General features: G+C 44.6%; 1 protein-coding gene across 2 annotated transcripts in view; it reads left to right on the top strand.

Moving 5' to 3' along the window:
* bnc2 (basonuclin zinc finger protein 2) overlaps positions 1 to 20,403 on the top strand; it is a 167,520-nt gene that overhangs the window by 63,179 nt on the left and 83,938 nt on the right. Inside the window, exons 1-3 of one of the 2 annotated variants that reach the window (XM_086157280.1) lie at positions 11,921 to 12,171; positions 13,322 to 13,687; positions 17,245 to 17,307. In XM_086157280.1, the coding sequence (XP_086013406.1) occupies positions 12,169 to 12,171; positions 13,322 to 13,687; positions 17,245 to 17,307 (432 nt within the window). In that variant the 5' untranslated portion in view covers positions 11,921 to 12,168. Of the gene's footprint in view, positions 1 to 11,920; positions 12,172 to 13,321; positions 13,688 to 17,244; positions 17,308 to 20,403 lie in introns of those variants that run through there. The other variant, XM_086157279.1, reaches the window with a different exon arrangement.

The raw sequence follows: 20,403 nt of genomic DNA, 5'->3' as shown, positions 1-20,403 counted from the left end.
TGGCCTCTGTACATGCCAGATGTGGACAGGGGATCTCTCTCTCTCTCTCTCTCTCTGTCTCTCTCTCTCTCTCTCGCTCCCTCTCTCATCACTCTTTCTCATCTAATGGTTCTTTTTCTCCGTGGAAGTGGCTCTAAGGCGAGAGCTGGATTGCCGGGCGTGCACGCCAAACCTGTGGCTACAGTTGTAATAATCAAGTAATGTAACTTGGCCATTTGTAAGAATGTGTGTTAATACACGAGAGCTTTCAACAGAGTCTCCCAATGCCAGTGGTACATATACTTAAATATGACTTGATGTTCACTTAACCCCCCCATACCCTCCCTCTCCTTGTAATTGAAACCTGATGGTGGAATAATAATCATTTCTTTAGATTTTTTTTTCCTTTTTCAGCATTCACTAAGATTTTTTTTTTTTGTTTTTTACTCGGGCTGTGGGATAGTATTCAATTACAAGAGGTTTGGGGGTTTCGGAGGGGCAGATATGGCCATTACAGCCTATCCATGGGTTCGCCCGGAAAAAAGTTTCAATGATTCTTAAACACACATATTGTTTGGATGATGCAGACAAACAGAACTTTAAAAATAAAACGCTTCCTACTTTTTTCCACCACTTAAGCGCGGAGTTGGACAAAGATAAAGACACAGACAGAGGGAAGATGACGTGCCAGAAATGAGAAATGAATCTCTCTCCCGCTTTTTTTTTTTTAATCTTCCTCTTAGGAACTTAAATCCCAAACCAACAATTTGTTTGCTTTGTGTTTTTACAACAAGATGTTTTGTGTGACATTTATTTGGGAGATTTTTTTTTTTTGCAACAGGGCGAGTCTTAAGTGTTTGTGTGTTTGTCGTGTTGTTAGCGGTTATGTTCCTTGTCATGTGTTTGCCATAAATAAAGACCAGCTAATGTAACCCACATGTTCTTTGTTCCGAGCTCCATCCCAGCTCACCATTGTGTCAGAATCAGATGGTACACATGTCTGTTGGAATGTGTCTCAGCTTTTGTGAAGTCATTGATTTCCTTTATTGTAATATCAAAAGCAGTCGCGGACTTCCCTGCTACTTTGCCAGATGAAGCGGTGCAATGTGTGATTCCGATTAATGTACCAGCCGGCCGTTACCGATGATGACTCTTTTCATAACACATTTGCACACGCTGTCACATCAAGACACAAGTGTGGTGTATTCTCTAATTAATGGAATGTCTGTTGTAAATTTCGAATGCCACACACACACACACACACACACACACACACACACACACTGCTAACTCTGAGGATGGGGCAATTCATTGTTTTATCAGTACACACCCAAAGCCAAGTCCCAAGACAACTAGTCCACAATAATGCAATGACAATACATTTAAACCAACATAGTGATATATGATTAAAACCAATGGATGTTGTGCAAAAGTTGGGACAATGTAATTTTTAAATATTTGCAAAGCATCAGCTCATAGTTAAATGTTACACACACACAGGAACACATTTATGAGGAATTTAAAAATATGAAAGAGGATCAGTTGATTTGCGACCGCAAAAATATTTTTGCCATGCAATGCACTTTGCATGGCGTTAAGTGTCTTGCCCAAGGACAACTTGGCATGCAGGTGGGGATCCGGGAATTGAACCACTAACCCTCTGATTGTATGGAATTGCCTGCCACCGACTAAGCCGCGGCCAATCTTCTGCATCTTTCAAATGAGCCACCTCAGCTGGAATTAGCCTGCCATCATTTGTTTGAGCAGAGTTTGTTAGAGTTTGGACGCTTTCCCTTCCGAGGTTCTCTCACACTTGTCTTCTTGCAGGATTATCAGTTCTATCATGAGGATTCTCATCACAACTACATCATTGTACCTTTTCAAAACCTCCCATACTCTCCAGACCTAAATTCTTGATTTTTTTGTACATTTCATAATATGTACCACTTGGTCATCTGGCAAATGCTGGTCAGACTCTGCACGCATTATATTGGACCTCTACTTGTACTTCTTCCAAGTACTGCTTCGTAGTCAATGATGAATTCTTATACAGACTTTTATTGGCTGCTTCATCCATGAGGGACCTGGGGAGAACTTTCAACACATTTTCTATCATCCCTCGAGGTAAACCCCGCTACTCCAGCATTGTAAGGGATGGCTAACTCTAATAGACACATTAGACAGATGAGGCGGAGTGCAATACTCGTTGTGGAAATCGGTGTCAAATCAATGCAATACACGTTTGATAAATATAATATCAAGAATATCGATCATCTAGTCCTCAAATAAAATTTTTATTCAATTCTCAAACAGCATTACGTCATATCACCGCATGTTTGGTCATTCATTCTAAGTTAAGTTTGAGAGGAAGTGTTTCAAGCGTAAAGGTAAAAAAAAAAAACAAAAAAAAAAAACAATGAAAAGGGATGGAAGAGGGAAGTTAGCAAAGAGGGAAGGACTGTACAAAACACTTTGTCAAACTCTCAGTGCTGGGTTTGGAGGAGATCAGGCTCGGGTGGAGGTGGGGAAGAGGTGCTGGCAGAGTTGCCACGGCAGTGTTCCGGATGGGCAAGCGGTCTCCTCTCAGGGGGTGAGGGGGGACGTGGGGCTGTCAGGGAGCCTGGCAGGTAGAGACACAACGCCCTGTGACTAGGGGGGAGCACGGGTCAGTGAAAGAGGACAGAAGCGGGGGAACGGAGGCAACGGAGGGGTGAGGTGGAGGCCTGTCTGATGAAGTGAGAAGGAGATAGTAGAGGGGGGGGGGGGAGGAGACGCGAGGGTGAGACATGAGGGAAGTAAATGAGGGTGGAGGAGGAGAAAGGCTAGAGGTGATTAGAAGAGAATTATCCAAGTGTGAGTGCAGATGGCTGAGGAGTTAAAGGAGGGAGGAAGAGGGAGAGAAACCAGAAGGATGCCCTCAAAGTACCCCAGTCATTAGGAAAGTGATGGTACTCTTCTTCTTCTTCTTCTTCTTCTTCTTCTTCTTCTTCTTCTTCTTCTTCTTCTTCTCCTTCTTCTTCTTTTACATTATATTACATAACAGCCATTTGGCAAACACTTTTATCCAAAGCGACTTACAAAAAGTGCAATTCAGTCATCAAAGATCCGAAGTACCAGTAGTCATAAGTCAGAAGTGACCACTCTACCAAATAGCCATCTCAAAACCATATACTTATTTGGTGCTAAGTGCGATTCTTCGTCTTCTTCTTCTTTTTTTACTCTTCTGCTTTCTTTTTCTACCTCTCCTTTTTCCCAATGCTTTTCGTCTGCCTTAACTTTACAACAACTCATCTGTACATTATTTGTGGCACCCACAAATCATTAACATCAATAAATCAATCAACATTTAAATCAAAGCGGAGCAAACAAAGGGTAGAGAAGTGGTTAGCGCTCCGGTCTCACCAACAGCTTTCTGTGCGGACTCTCCATGTTCTCCTCGGCTCTGTGTGGGTTTCCACTCACAGTCCGAAAACATGCAGGTGGTTCATCGGAGACTCCGAAGTGCCCAGACGTTTGAGTGAGACAGTGAATGGTTGTATGTCTCTATATGATGGGTGACTGGATGAATACTTTCACACGCTTTGAACGCCGCAGCTTAAACAATGATGCGGCTAATTTACTGATTTTTTTGGGTGCTAATGAGCTTCATGCCGCCAAAACATTTAGACTCGTCACATCGGACTAATTAAATTACCGTGAAATTCTGGAGCTGTTCGATTCCGACACTGAAGAAGACGACGTTTATGGTTTTAGTGCGCAGGAGAAAGACAAAGATAGGGATCAGCTGGAGTAGGACAAAGCGGGGATAGAAAATGGATGGATGGATGGATGGACTTTTCCTTCTGTTATTTATTATTAATCTTTTTCATCAGCCGTGTTACAGGCACTGTTTGGAAAAAAAAAAGCCAGTTTGTTACCAGTATGTATTCAATTAAAAGTGAAAAAAATGTTTCTTTGTAACATCTTTCAGTGCAGGTTGTATATTTACAGTATTTCTATGTGATGTGTGAATGGTTTTATGTCTCTATATGACACTTGAATGAGGGTGAATGGTTGTGTATCTCTATGAGAATGAGAGAGCGAATGGATGTATGTCTCGAAATAACATGCGAATAATAGAGTGAATGGATGTATTTCTTGATACGTGGCCCTTTGATCAACTGCTGACCAATCCAGAGTGAACCCCACCTCTCGCGCCACGACAGAATACATAATAATTGAGTGAATGGATGAATTAATGAACGAATTAATGATACAGTCAAACCTTAATCGAAGCAACAGGAACTAGCAGGCAGGACTCAAATGACCTTAGGTTTCTTATAATCCTCTAAAAGAGCTTGCAAACTGCAAAGTACACAGACAATCTAGTATCTGAAAATGGGCAGAAGAAAGTGAAGTACTCAGAACAGATGACAGAACAGCAAAAAAAATTAAATCAAACGGCTAATTACACAAGAGGCAGGGTAACGCCAGGGCAGCGTAAGAACTTAAAAAGACCAGAAAAGAATCAGCTGGTCTCCTTGAAAATGCATTGCGAATTTGACTGGATTTTCCATAAAGCAGCTGCAGGAAATTCTAATTAGGATCTTCCTCTATCCGATCCGCTTATCGGGTCAGCCACCCTCACTTTCCTAGCATTTGTCCCACATAGCTGCAGGGTGCGCTTTCACTACTGGGGTCAGTTGGATGAGTAAATGGTGCAACTTTAGGATGTGAAAAAAACATTTATATCATGTCAATATATTTAATATAAGGCATTTATTTCCATATCTTGAATTAACTGTCTCTGTTTCTGAATCCATATAGATAGTATGTAATGGTATAATGAGCTGCCATTGTTACATTTTCATTGCAGAAAGTGATTTTTTATTATGTTATTATTGTTATTATTATTTTTTGTTGTTATTGTTATTAGCACCATCACCAACAATAATAATAATAACAATAACAATAACAATATTATGACAATGACATAAACAATAATAGCTGTAATGATGATAGTGACGACAACGACGACAATGCTCATAATAAGATATCTTCAAATGAAAATTTGCACATTTTCTTGAAGAACCTATTCAGATTTTTTGGCAAAATTTGAACATGCACGTATCGGAAGATGGAAGGACGAGCCACCAGGGCAAACAGGGAGGGCAGCAGAAAGACTCTAAAACCTCATAGTGTAACATAATAAAGTATAAAAGAGGCAGTATTTGCAAATAGGCCACTGGAAGACAAGAAGAAAACTATTCAAGTAACATAAGAACGTCCAAACTGATTGACCAAGATATAAAAAGGAAAGTCATAAGCGTAAGAAAATGAATATTAAAAGAATTATTATAGTCACAGAAATGAAAAGGGCTGCACTCTAAAAGATTACTGGTGTAATCCCCGGCTCTGGCACCGACCGTGCAGAAGTGTCTGAGCGAGACGCTGAGCCCCTACCTGCCCGTTAAAATACATTTTTGGTCAACGTGGAACTCTCTGGAGTGTGTCTCTGCTTCACAGCAAGATTGTCCATGGTTTGATTCCAACAGAGGGCCTTTCTGTGTGTTCGGAGTTTGGATGTTCTCCCTGTGTCTGCGTTGGTTTCCTTCCACAAATCAAAAACAAGCAGTAGTTTCACTGGAGAACCTCAACTTCCCAGACATGTGAATGAGTCACTGGTTGTATTTCTCCATATGACATGTGGATGAGAGAGTGAATGATTGCACATTTCTACATGGCATGTCAATGTAAGAGTTAATGGATGTATTTCTCCACATTATGTGTGAATGACAGAGTGAATGGTGGTGCTGCCATATGACGTGTGAATGGCAGGGTGAATGGACGTATTTCTTTATATTGGCGGTTCCCAAACTTTTTTGTACCAGGGAGCAGTTTTATGCATGTAAATGTTTCCTGGTTAGTGTTCGTTTCCCCCCATAAACCTCTCCGGCGACTTTTGTTTCTGGCTGATTTTTTTTCCAGGGCTTGCTTGTGGTAGCTGATATGTGAAATGGCGCATCAGAGTTAAGCACGGCAGTAAGGTGAAGGCCGAAACACTCGTTTTTCAAAATAAGATCCGGAAAGTCGAATGAAAAAACTATAATTTGTACCAAGAAAGATTTTCTCAGATTTTCCCAGTGCCAAATGTTCCGCAGACCAGGACCAGTCTACAGACCCTGGCTTTATTTGACGTGTAAATGAAAGGGCGAATGGATGTATTTCTCTATATGATGTGTGAATGACAGGGTGAATACATCTCCATATTAAATGTGAATGAGAGAGTGAATTAATGCATTTCTCTATATGATGTATGAATGTTTGTATTTCTCTATATGGCATATGAATGATAGGGTAAATAGTTGTATTTCTCTATATGACGTGTGAATGACAGAGTGAATGGTTATATCTCTCCATTTCACACGTGAATGGATAGTTGTCTCTGTATGACGTGTGAATGAAAGTGAACAGCCATATTTCTCTACATTTGGCCTTGGAATCGACTGGGGACCGGTGTAGGCTGAGCCCCCGACCCTGACTATAGGACAAGCGGTATAGATAATGAATGAATGGAAAGAAACTCACCAAATCCAGGTCCTTTAAATGTCAAATGTTTATGGGATGTGTTAATCCGCCATCCATTTGAAAAAGCTATGAGGTACATGACCGCAATGCTTTTGATGAAATCGTAATTTTGTCTCTTGACCCTGTAAGCGGAGTTCTCCCCTCTCGGAAAATAAAACTACCACGAGGACCTCTTAATACTTAACATGTGTCATTAGGTCACGAATTGCCATTAGGAGTTTGTGCTTTCAGCCATTAACCTTCTCCCATTCTATGTTACCGCAAACACAAATCTCATAAATAACTCATAAGACTCAACGAAACGCTCTACTGGCATTTTTTTTTTTTCTGCACTCTTATTTTCACAAAGGTGCACTTATTAGCGGGGGAGCAGATTTCGGTGATCAGTGACACAGACAATCATGTGGCTCTCTCTCGTTACACTCAGACCTCTCGGTGCCCTTGCCTTCCTCTCCCAACATCTTCCTCCCCCCCGTTTCCCTCTCTGCCTCTATTACAAGCGGAGAGCTGTTCCTTCCCGTGTCATATGATGTCTTGTGGCCCTGTAGTGGTAGAAAAAACAGTGACACTTCTATCCCAGTGCCATCTGATCGACACGCCACCCCTTGTCACATGGAGACGCGCGCACACACATACTGCGAGTTGCGCGCCAGCGTGCGTGTCTGCGAGCATCCTCGTACGACCGAAAATCAGGCCGCCGACAGTGCCAGCTTTAATAAAAACAAAAAAAAAAAAAACATGTGCTCCTTATTTCTCTACTTCACCATATAAAAGACGCCACACACACACACACACACACACACACACTCTTTGTTTTTTGTTTTTTTTTGCAGAAAAGCCACTTCCCACCAGTGTTGAACTGTGATTATAACTGTTTATCTTTGTCTGCTTCATTTTTTTTTGGTCTCGGGCCCCGATATGGGGCAAGGGTTCGATACAGGGGCGAGGTGAGATGGCAAAAGTGGCCGAAGGCCGTGGTTCTTTCACATGACAACCCCAAGCAAACCGCTGTGTTCTATCTCTTTTTCTCTCTGCCTTCTCAGCACAGAGACAGTCATCAACCTTTCCCTACCGGACTTAATCGTTTGTTTCTGCAGCACGTAATCACCATCACTCCACAAATTATGTTTTTCCACTCTCCCTCCCCATCCCCCAACCTCTTTTGGTTCTTTCCCTCCATTTGCCTTTCTTTTAGTGCGTAAAAGGCCAATTTCAGTTTTCAGGTTTCGCCCGGTTTCTTGATTTCATTCCGTGAAAAAAATTATCAGCTCTCAGAAAGGACAACAAACAAAAACAAACAAACAAAAGAATAGACAGAACAAAAACAAACAGACAACTGCAGTAATTATGACTTTTTGATGACTTCCTCGTCCGCGTGGTCCTCGCTGTTCGTTCACTCCGATGGCTTTTCTCACTTTGCACAGAAAAGGCAAACGGAGGCACTTCGCCTCTCCAGATATAAGAGTGCAAAAAGGTTATTTGTTTCTTTGACGTCTCACCGCTGTCGCATCCAATTTCTGAGGCCATTTGGCCCATTAGCTGCTACAGTTTAAGAAACAGACAGCGTTTAGAGGTTTGATGGGCGCAATAACGTGGGCTCGGTTATGTCGACGGTGTGTTTCACACATCTCAAATCCTGCTTGCCGGCTAACTTTTATTCGCTCTCTTTTCTGACTTTCCTCCATAAACTATAGATTATTCATAAACCCATTTTCCATGTGAGTATATCTATGTTTAATGAGGTTGTGCTTAACATAAAGATGAACGCATTCAGTTTGCTGTGTACATTCACGTATATATCGGATTTCAAAGTGTGAACTATCTTCACCGGCTCAGATATTGCTGAGAAGTTATTACAATGTAATAACTGCATTTGATATCTAAAATGTTATCAGGAGAACCCCTTGGCTCATTTGGGTAAGGTAAAGAGGTCAGAGAAAAAGTTTTGGTATTGATTTCTGCCGGTCATCAGTTCTCAAAAAGCAGATCAACCCCTGGGGAGGTGTCAGATTTTACCCACAGCAATGTATGGATATCAAAACATTCCTGCTAAAGGGAGAAGAAAATAAGAGAGGAAACTCGTTTGTAAAAAAAAAATCAGAAAATCAAAAAGCGACGACCAGATTGCTAAAACTAAGAGGGACAACAATCCAAAGATCGGGGAGGATGTGAGTGCACACACTGACTGTCTGGAGACTGTTTCATGCACGGCAGGCATCGGTGAAATAGCATTGGAAAAATTGTTTGCAATTTTTAAAACAATCAAAACACAACTTGATTTACCAAAAACAGAAACGGATCATAAACATGTTTAATTCCAATAAAAAAAATCATTTGAATTTGTCTGAATAGGTCTGTTGGCGTATATGCATATTTATGTGCCCTCAACTAATACAGTGGTTTCAAAGGGCCTTATATTATATTGCAGTCACCCATTCACACACACACACACACACACACACACACACGCACAAACACACACACACGTCTGAACTGCCATGCAAAGCGCTAATCAGACCAATGGGAGCAACTTTGGGGGGGGTTGGACAATCAGTCACGCAGACGGGAGGGGCTGGGAATCGAACCCCCCCCACCTTCCGATATTAAGGACCCCCACCCTTTATCAACAGCGACATTTCCCATATCAGGAAATCTGACGAATAAAAGCAAACAGTACTTCAGAATTTTTTTTTTCTGTCGATTTCCAGTCTTGACCCCCCCTCCCCTCCCCTCCACCCCACTCCAGCTCTGACTGCCAGCCAGATAGTTGCGGCACTGTGTGTGTCGAGTCGCAGGGGACTGAGGATGCTATGGCGGAGCTTTAACCTCCGGCACACACTTGTATTGATCCGTACAAGCCTCAGTGACTGTTGCTACAGAGCCGGCTGCAGTCCGTCTCGCACGGCCTCTCTGTCACCAGCCGGTGGCGGCGCATCACACTCTGCTACCTCACACACACACACGAACACACACAAATACAGCCACCGACCCTGCCCCTGCCTCACCCTTGCTCTTTCACCCCCAACCCCCACCCCAACAATACCCCCCCCTTTTTTTTCCACTCTCCCTTTTTCTCTACCTCACTTTTCCTCTAATGAGTTGCAACACTGATAACGAGCCTGATGATCTTCCATTGATTCGGCTATCACTTGCTTGTCTGGTAATTGATCCGTAGCTGAGCCTCTAGTTAATTATAAGGGCTTCGTCATGGACCCCTGCCCCGGGGGGAATTCTCCAGTCCTGCACAATAATAGTTTTATTAAAGGAGCACTGAGGAGCTCAGGCGTCGTTTTTCTCCTCCCTTCCTGCTCCCCGGCATTTTCACCTTTTGCATTTCCATCCTCTCCTCCCCTGTTTCCCCTCCACAGATGCACATCCATTCAACTTCTTCTTTTTACCATTTCTGCCCGTCATCATGACTATTACCATCGGCAGAGACGTGGTGGTGGTGGTGGTGGATGGAGAGCGATGTCGGCAGAGTCCGCTCCCTCCTTCTCTGCTTCCCTCCCCACAAATAACGGCCGTTAACCAGACGGGTCAGAAGCTAAACCACCAGTTTGACTCAAAACACTGAGTGCCACTCGGAAAAAGAAAAACAGACGAGAACATTTACAGGAGGGAGGGGGGAGGGACGGAGGGGGGCGGGGAGAAAGCAAAAAATTAACCTCGGCTGCGAAATTGTCACCTAATATAATCGTCCCGAGCCTTGCTGTGCGCAACCTTTTAAATAAGCTGTTACGGGTGTGCTATTTGGACAAAAATTAAATAAATGGAAAGTGCAAAATACAGGGGGGGGGGGGGTTGAAACGGCTTAAGACAAAAAGACAATTGCACATTGACAGTGACACAGGTTTTCCTCGGCAAAAGGTTAACAGAGCGCTGCCATTAACGCTTCACACAAAAAAGGCTTTCAAAAGACGAGCCGGCGGCCGGCGGCTGCAATTTTCTACGAATTAGAAGTGACTTTATATATCCAGAAGTTTTCAACGTTGACCCCCCCACACACACACACACACACATCCCGCACTCTTTTTTTTTTTTGTTCTGGAGAGATCACAGTGACATCTTCCTTTCGCCGAAGCACCTGGTCTGTCATTTCTGTAATGACGGTGGTGGTGGAGGAGGAGAGGAGAGGAAGAGAATCACAGAGAGGAGAGGAGAAGAAAGGGGAGGATGTTAGTAGCGTTGCTGCTGCTGCTGCTGCTGCTGCTGCTGGTGGGTGGGGGGTCTTCATTGTTTCAGATGTGTCCTATTCTGTGTCAAAGGAAGCATAGATCTCCTTCCTCTTTTTTAATCCTCCTGTGTGTCCTTCCCCCCCCTCTCATCCAACACCACCCTCCTCCGTGTCTTCTGCCTCCCGTTCCTCCTCCATCTTTCATTTTTATTCCCTTACCTTTGCTGCTGTGGGGACCAATTTGGCTAAAATGGAACCTCTTCTTCATTTTTTTCTTAATTAAAATCCAAGAGCCTCCGCGCTCGCGCAGTGTGTGTGCATGCATGCATGCATGTGTCTGAATGTGTGTGTGTTCACATGTACGCTGATGGCAGATTGCCTGCGTTCCATTAGTCTTTCATTCGAGTCGCTGAAAATCAAACAAAGGCAGCTGATATTGTGTGAGTATAACAAGACTATTGATTTTTTTCCTTTTATTTTGGTGTGTATGTGTGTGTGTTTGTGTGTGTGTATGTGTGTGTGTGTATTTGTACAAATAAAAAAAATAATACAATTTCACATTTCTATTTTTTAAAATCTTTTTTTCCTTTTTAAACTAAAGAAACTAATTCTTGGTGGCAGAAAGGGGCAGGGACGCTCTGCTTCTCTTTACTCAAAGTGCAACTGCGCTCTTTGGTTAAGTGCGCGCGTGTGTGCGTGTGCGTGTGCGTGTGTGTGGGACGGTCCCACAGGGGAACTAAGTTGCTCGGAGACGCGCCGCCCGCTCGCAGCACAAATGGTAATAAGGGGACCCCCCCCACCTCCTCTGCTCTTCGATGGCGCTTTGCCCCCACCTTCCTGCCCCTAGCAGGGGAGGGATGTGCGTGCATGCGTGTGCGTGTGTGTATGTATGTGTGTGTGTGTGTGTGTGTGTGTATGAGGAAGCGTGCAGCGCGATGTCATTGAGCATCTCAGAGTGGAGCGGCACAGTTGACTCACTTGAGCCTGCACCAGTTCGACGCACACACACGCACACGCACACACACACACACACACACACAAACGGAGCGCGCAAAACACTCCGGGAGCCGGCGCCCCCCCCCCCCTCTCTCTCTTTCTCTCGCTCTCTCTTACTCGCTCCCACACACACACACTCTCTCTCTCTCTTTCACACACACACGCTCGGACGCTCCGTTCAGTTCCTCAGTGGCTGCAGCAGAGTACAGAGGAGTCAGAGAGAGAGAGGAGGAAGAAGAGAGGGAGGGAGAGAGAAGAGAGAGATAGATAGAGAGAGAGAGGAATAAGGGGAAAGTGAGTGGACAGGCGGCACAGCACGGACGCGAAGAGAGGGGCACAATCAGAGAGAGAGAGAGAGAAAGAGAGAGAGAAGCGGGAGGCAGGGAGAGCTGGATAGCTGGTGGCTCACTCCCACTCCTCATCTTCACTTTGCTGGGACAGGCACAGAATTGATGGTAAGAGACTTGTATTTTTATTTTCTCAACTATTACCAAGGGTTTTAAAATAGGATATTTAAAAAAAAAAAAAAAAAATCAGATTATATTTCTTTTTTTTTTTTTTGTAATTTAGGAAAGAAGTTTTATCACTTTGTCTTTTTTTTCCCCTTTTCTCCTGAGAGAGTTTTTAATGTCTCCTGTTTCCTTGCATGTTCTTATTAACACATATGCATGTTTGTCCATTTATTATTATTTTTTTTTTTAGATAATGATTGATTTCGTTTTAAAGAGAGTGTTGATTTGCATCTTCCTCCTCCTCATCTTGCATATCTTCTTCTTGTGTTTGAGTTTGCTCCCGGCACTTCTTCAGGCTCTTTAGCCCTTTTTTCTTCTCTTCTCTTCCTTTTTTTTTTTTTTTTGCAAATATTGCCCTATGTGTGTGTGTGTGTGTGTGTGTGTATGAGCGTGTGTATACACACATACATGCATGCATGCGTGCGTGCAGGTCGACATGTGCTGCACAGCATGTGTTTGGGTGCCAGGTGTGTGTGTTTGAGCCCACGTTCAAGTGCAACATGATTGACAAACAGATTGGAGAAGAAGAGGAAGATGGATCTGAGGCCACAGGCGACATCACACACACACACACACACACACACACACACAGACACACACACACACACACACACCTCCTCTCTCATCTCCCCTTTTTCCTCTTCACTCCATTGTCGCTCACCTCCTGATCAGCTACTCACCTCTGTCCATCTCCTCATCACCCCTAAACTCCAGCTCATCTCGTTCCGTCCAACACAAGGCCCCAGAGAGAGGGGATCCTTTCCAAGGAAGAAACCTTCTTCTCTTCCTCCTCCTCTCTCTCTCTCTCTCTTCATGAGAATTTACTCCTCAAGAAAAAAAAAACTCCTCTGCCACCAGAACTGCCAAGAAACCTCACACAAATCTACTCCCTCGACTCCTCTCTCCTCTGTTATCCTCCTCCAGGAGCAAGACGCACTCAAGACCAAAAGAAAAAAAAAAAAAGAAAAAAAAAAAGCAACACGACCCCAAAAGAACCCACCTTCACTCACTTTTTCTTCTCTCCTCCTTCACACTCCCCCTCCCTCCCTCCCTCCCTCCGTCCTCCTCTCCCTCTTTTTTTTTTCTGTCTAAGTCCGAGGAGGCAGAGTTGGATGTGAGAGGCAGTGAACGCGTCGCGGTCCCAGCAGAGCCCAGAGCAGACCCGGAGCCAGCCAGGCCGCCGTCGCCGCCCCCAGCCAAGGCTAACGGACCCGGCAGCACCGCTGGCGTTTGCACCAGAGACCCATCCGGTAGCAGCAGCAGCAGCAGCAGCAGCAGCAGCGGCGGCAGTAAAAGTGGTCTGGGTGGCGGTGCCGTCGTTGGCAGCGGCGCGGAGGGAGCAGCCGAGAGCTCCATGCAGTTCAGCACCAGACCGCCTAGTGCTGAGCAGCCGGGCTTCATGGGGACATGGCAGCAGCAGAGCACTGACAGCAACCTCCTCTACAGAATGTCCCAGCAGGTACGTCAGAACCCGAATCCCCCTCGACCCCCAGCCCCACTCCATCACCCCCACTCCTCCTCCCAGCTGGTGTCTCTGCATACACAGCTCCAACTTTTTTTTTTTTTTTCTGCATCCTCTGGGAAGTGGCTGTGTGTGCGTGTGTGTGTGAGAGAGAGAGAGTGTGTGTGTGTCAGAGCCGGTGTGAGTTATTCGAGGAAAGGGGGTGTCATGTTTGCGATATTAGGAAAATGACTTCACTTTGCATGCACGACTTTTCTCTTCCTCCTCTTGCTTTTGGAATATCTCAGATTTAGTGTGTGTGTGTGTGTGTGTGTGTGTTGATGTCCTGCACACACCATGTCTTAAAGTGTGCGTGTGTGTGTGTAATTGTCACCCCCCCAATTAATTCACAATTACCACCATGGTTAAACAAGATTTTTTTCCACGTATAATAAAAAAACATTGAAGTTATCTTTTTGAATTATTATTATTAATTGCAAAAATCACACTCTTGATGGATTATCTCTTATCCGGATTCGTCACACACATAGACACACACACTCACACACTCACACACACATCTAAACGCGCACACCGACTCGGGTCTCCCTAATTGCTCCGTGAGCGGCGTGGAGTTTAAAAGCAAAGCAATAGCAGTGTTTGGGTAACCCCAGCGCCGATAAATTCTGGGGGGTGGGGGAATAGGGGTTGGAGGGGGGGGGGGCTCCCCCTCTGGGACCGGCTAATTGACTTCATGTGGCCGGTGCAGGAAGCCCCTTACGCGGCTCCGCGACCGAACGGGAACCCGCCTTGGAGGGGGAAGCGGGACACCCAGACATCCAGCGCCCGGCTGGAGAAATGGAGAGCGCGTCGTTTCCCTGCCGGCAACTTCTCGCCTCTTATCGCGGAGATTACTGTCCCGTTTTTTCTTTTCTTTTTTTTTTTGTTTTTGTTTTGTTTTGTACCCCCCTAACCCAACTCCTCTCTCACACGCACACACACACACACACATCGCTTTTTTAAGTAGCTCCAAGTTACGGAAGGGGAGGGGGCATTAAGAGGTGCGGGGTTCTGTCGGATAAATGTCAAAGGAGAGAGGGGTCCGGTTTGAGTGTGTGTGTGTGTGTGTGTGTGTCTGTGTGTGCGCGTCCATCCGCATGTGTTAAAGAGGTGGGGGTGGAGGTGATGGGTTGTGTGTGCGTGGGGGAAGGGGAGGGGGAGATAGAGAATAATTGTCGGGGTTGCGGTTCATCGCGGCGGGGAGCTGCGGGCTCCGCGCGCCGGCCGCTGCGCCTTTTTACGCGCGGAGGCCGCAGCGGCTATTGCGCAACAGCCTCGCCGCGGTTCCGTGATTTAAACTAAAAAAAATATATATAATGGGGTAATCTGTCAGCTGGCAGAGGCTTTACATTCATTTTATCATAAAAAAAGCATGTTATAATAATAACAGATAATTACAGTATTGGATACATGAATATATTAGAGATAACGGGGGCTTATTTTAAGGAGCAACTTCCGGCTCAGCAATGTTTTTATTTTCGAGCGAAATTAATTTAATTCATTGTCTCCACACGACCATTTCAATATAGTTTAAAACTTGTTTTGTTTTGTTTTTTATTTATTTTATTTTCCGCCCCACCACCACTTTTCACGCAAAGTGTCTATAAGCTGGCGTGGAACCGGCGCGGCTCCTCTCTCCTCCGCTGCAAAAGCAGGTGGAATGAGGCCCACCACCACCACCCCCCTCCTCCCCTCCTACCCCACCGTGCTCAGCATCTGCTGGGACCCCCCACGCAACATCAACCGCCCTACCCCACCCCACTCCACCCCACACCACCACCACCTTTGCATCCGCGATCCCTTTTTACAAATGCGCGCCGTTGTTTCAATATAATCAGCTGTGGGACTCGCTGTTATTTATCCTTCCGCCGCAGTACTTAGGGCAACATCTTCCCCGCGTTTAGCAGCCGTGACATCCATCCTCCGAGGGGAAGCCGCTTCCTTGACAGACTCGCCTTATTGGAATCTAACCGATAATGACTTTGTGTTTGCCGAGGCTGGCGCACCCTGGGGTGCCCCCCCCCAAAAAAAGTAGTGTGTGAGTGTGTGTGTGTGTGTGTGTGTGTTGGGGGGGGATTTTTGTTGTCTTTCCAAACCTGAGTTCTCTGTTTTCCGACTGATCGATGGAGACAGTGAAGCAGCCGCGCAGACGCAGCATCACCGATACAAACTTTTTTTTTAATGTTTTTTTATGTTCACCCCCCCCTTCCACGGAAATATCTTGGAAATTTGGCTTAGAGGATGCACACGTGCACGCGCACGACAGACACACAAGGAATTAGAAAGGATATTTAAAAGAAAAACAACATATATATATATATATGTGTATATATATGAAGGGGGGGTTACTGCAGGTGAGTCATCCGAGTGATTCATCAGCGGCCGACGAAAGCAGGACATAAAATAAAATAAAAATCGAATAAAATGATCTAAATCTCGAATGAAAATGATTTATTATGGGATGTGAGGTTTGGAAAAAAGAAACGAACCACAGAGAGCCTCAGAATTCGACACCTGCGTGGAGAAAACGCGCGGAAAAGAGAAACGGAAACACACTTGATTTCCGGTTTGTTAAATACAGTTAAATGTTTTTTTTTTTTTATTATTGAGCGTAAAATGGCGAATCGTTTCAAATAGAGAAATCGATTCGTTTCTATAATCGATTACATCTTTTATCTGTCGAGGCACGATACATTTTATTATTTTTTTTTCCCCCAGTAAACATTTCTGACGACCTTTGATTGAAAAATAAAGGATAATTAAATATTACTTTGCGTGCAAAGGCTGTTGAATATTTTACCCTAACGAAATTAATGATAGTGGGAATTAAGGCGTTATTACAGGTCAGTAGGGTACACCTTTCTTAAAAGGCCACGGTGATCTTCATCACACTTTTTCGTGACCTTCGTCACGGGAGGGGGAGGGGGGGTAAACAGCGTGCGATTTAAATGAAATCGATGACAGGGGTTCGATCAGCTCGGCTTCCCAAAGATCAGACATCGATTCGCGTTTTACAAAACGCTGAAAAGAGAGGGAGGGGGGAGGGGGGCGTTAATAAATGTTTTATAAAGGAGAAATGCCCCCCCCCCCATATAAAACAAAAACAAACAAAAATTAATTTAGAGATGGGGGGAGAAAAAAAAACAACAGCAAACAAAACACCAGCAACTAGGTTGATCAGGGATAATTTATCCACAATAAAGCAACCACAGGCCCTGTCTCCTTTTCCTTCTCTCTCTCTCTCTCTCTCTCTCTTTCTTTCTCTTTCCCCGAGTGGGAAGAATGTGGAAAAAACAGGGATTAAGAGAAGCTCGTAAAAACAAAAAAGAAAAAAGTGCCCTCACCTCCACCTGCAGATCTGATGCCGCCACCCAGGCTCTCTGGAGACCTCATAGATGGGATGGGGGGGGGGGGGGGGGTGTTGGGGGAGAGGAAAAAAAAAAACTAAAAATAATTCTGAATGCATTGAGTGAAGGATTCCCTCTAAAACAGCCTCTCCCTTCTCTTTTTGCAAGGGCGCTGTAACGCGGCTTCCTTTGAAGTGCGACAGGTCGACTATGGGCCGAGACCTGGAAGAGGTACAGTGGCATTACAGCTTCTGTCTGCTCTGAACTGTCTCACCTGTACCCTCCCAACAATCCCCAGCACACACACACACACACACACACACACAGTCATAAAAAAGAAAAAAAAATGCAAGTTACTTCTTTATCAAAGCAAGAAATAAATAAATTCAGCAATTAAGGCAGTATCACTAGTAATAAAATAGCAATAACAATAATAATAATAGCAACAGCGATGACTATCACAATAATAATAATACTACTAACAGTAATAATAAATTGTATTTAAAATATAATTTGCTGTGTGCATTTATCCAGCACAGCAATTGCTGCAACTAATGGTTAAGAAAAATAGATGAAAAAAAAAACCTCTTGACACACGTCAAGTATTTTGTTATGTCCCTGATCATTTACACAAATTATGATGCAAGTGCTTGGATTATGGATGGATGGACGGTGCTTTCTCTAATTGTGATTTTTTTTTTGAAACAGATTTTTTTTTTTAAGCATCTACCGGTGATAGTCGTCTCCCTCCCCCCCCCTTACTTGTAAATAAGGAGAAATAGTCCACTTAGGATGAAGTAATGTGATGTTTTTTCGAGAAGAGGTTTGTGTTTGAACCACAAATGCTGGGTTACTGTAGCCTTTCTCCATCTGAAATTTGTACCCCCCCAAAAACTGGCCTCATTTTTTTTTTCATTTCAATCTTTCATTGATATTATGTTTCAGCCTCTCGTTCAATATTTAATCATTTACTTTGCTGTCATCTCTTTTGATTTTTCCCCTTTTTTTTTTTTACTTTTTTGGAATTTCATTCATTTTCTGTCTGCCGCCTCTTGTCTTTGTGTGGACAAAAAAAAAAAATTGTGCGTGGAAAGCTGTTTTGTTCTCAGCGTATGACGCTTAAGCAGTGGGGGTTTAAACCGATCTCTGCCGCACCGGTCCCGGAACGTGGTAATCTGCCTATAAACACATTGGTACACTTAGAGCAACATCAGTGTGTGTGTCTTTGTGCACACTTTGTTTTACACAGCGGGGTGCAGGCATGCTGCATGGTGCATATGTGTTTGCTTCCTTCCATTGTGTGGGACGGAGAGGCAGTGATTTGATGCATATGTGTAGAATTATCTACAGCGACTGAACGTGTGTGTGTCGTTACACTCCACTGTTATTATTTCCATGTCTGTCTTTGATGGGTCGTTGCACACAGAGCATATGGGATGCCTATAGTACATGTATCTGGTGTCAAGTGTGTGTTCGCTCTGATGCTGAGTTTATACGTGTGCACGTCTGTGTCTGTGCTTTTGCCATTTATTTTTCTGAGTGGGTGGCTAAATACTCAAATGCCAGTTGTGCGAGTGGGTGTGTGTGTGTGCATGAAAGAGTGCAGTTTTGTGAGTGTGTGTGTGTGTGTGTGTGTCTGCGTGCTGGCTCTGGTTCCATGTGTGTGCGGGTGCGAGGTGAAGTGTCTCTTGGCTGGCCTTGGCTGGAGAGCTGGAGGAGAGCAGAGGTGAAAGAGGAGATTTGCAGAAAAGACACGCACCACTTCCCCCATAACTACTTCCCCCCCCCTTCTTCTACGACATCGCTGTCTCTCACTGCTTCCTCTGTTTCTCTCGCTCTGCTTTCCCCCTTAACCCCCCCACCCCACCACACACACACACACACACACACACGCGCACACACAGACAGACACACACACACACACACACACATCACCCAACTTTTTCTGTGTTTTCTCAGCTATCTTTCCCACCTAAGACTATATCTCCAACTGTCCTCCAGAAGCTGAAACAAATCATTTTATTCTATAGCCACTCTTGACATTTAAAGTACTGCAACCGGCAGTCAAACACAAGTATATTTCTTTAAACGGGAGATGCGTGTTTCCATCATGCTTTGTTTTGGCCCAGGGTTTCTCGCCCAATAATCGCAGCTCGCTCTAAAGTCGTGGTTATTTAACATAATTATTAATTTATTTATTTCTTTATTTACGCCGCCGGGCTTTTTAGGGGAGGGTGCAGCCTGCAGGGGCAGTCTTGGGAAACGGCCGCTGTGAGGCATTCGGTCTTTGTACATAGGCAGGCGGCGTTATTTCTACAAGACGAAGCGAAGACATGTGAGCGTAAAGAGTGAGTGGGAGGATTTACTGTGTGTGTGTGTGTGTGTGTGTGTGTGAAGTTTGAAGGAGTATCACAATGTCAGTCCCATTCATGCTGTCATCCCAGTTTCCCAGGTAGCAGGAAGAGGTGAAATGTCCCCTATGCAATGCATTATATTTTGATTCATATCATTTATCACATTTCTCGCTCGTATGGATGCATTTGAATAGATTTATCGATATCTTTGGTTTCAAGTTGATCATATCACATGCTGAACTCTTGCGTTTTCCATGACTTTCGAAACGTAATTCGGATTTGAGAGAGACAATCACCCATGCACGCCCGTCCATATCACGTGCAAGATCCCCTCATAAAGAGAATACTTCATCCCGCGCATGCTTTTGATCATGTGTGTTCCGGGTCATACTGTAACCTCCGCAGACGTGCAGCGATGCCCCGCAGCGCCAGTGTTATGGATATGCACCGACCCTGACTCTGGGGTGCGAGACCCGGGGCAACCGGCGATCAATAAGCATCATGTGAGCATCACTCACAGGCTTCCGTGTCAGCTGTTTTCCTCTTTGTCCCGAGGAGGCGGCTGTCTTCGATGTTCCGGCGAATTCTAAAATAACGGCTACACAACAACGAGCGTGTGTCGCAAGACGTCTTTGTGTCACAAAAAGTCTTTGTGAACGAGAGCGCGTGTCCGCATGGGCGGCGTTGTGCAGCGACTCGTACGCTGAGGAGTGTGGAGGAACGACAGAAATGCACGACCATCTGCTCTCTTCTTGTTTTAAGCGGTGAAATCGACTCCGGCCGAGTCTTTCCCGGGAACGCCTTTTAGTCATGTGCTGGCACGTGCGGGGGAAAGCAAAGAAACACAATATACGTATTCTTTTTGCTTTTTGTTATTTTTATTCATTACGTGAGGCGCCTTTGACAGGATAATCAATAAAAGCACCAGCGATCTTAATAGAAAACCTCTAAATTTGACTTTAAGTGGATCATG

Source organism: Fistularia commersonii, chromosome 12 (assembly GCF_037954325.1).
Source record: "Fistularia commersonii isolate RoL2024-O1a breed Wild chromosome 12, RoL_Fcom_v1.0, whole genome shotgun sequence".
Lineage (NCBI taxonomy): Eukaryota > Metazoa > Chordata > Actinopteri > Syngnathiformes > Fistulariidae > Fistularia > Fistularia commersonii.
This window is presented reverse-complemented; position numbering and strand designations above follow the sequence as displayed.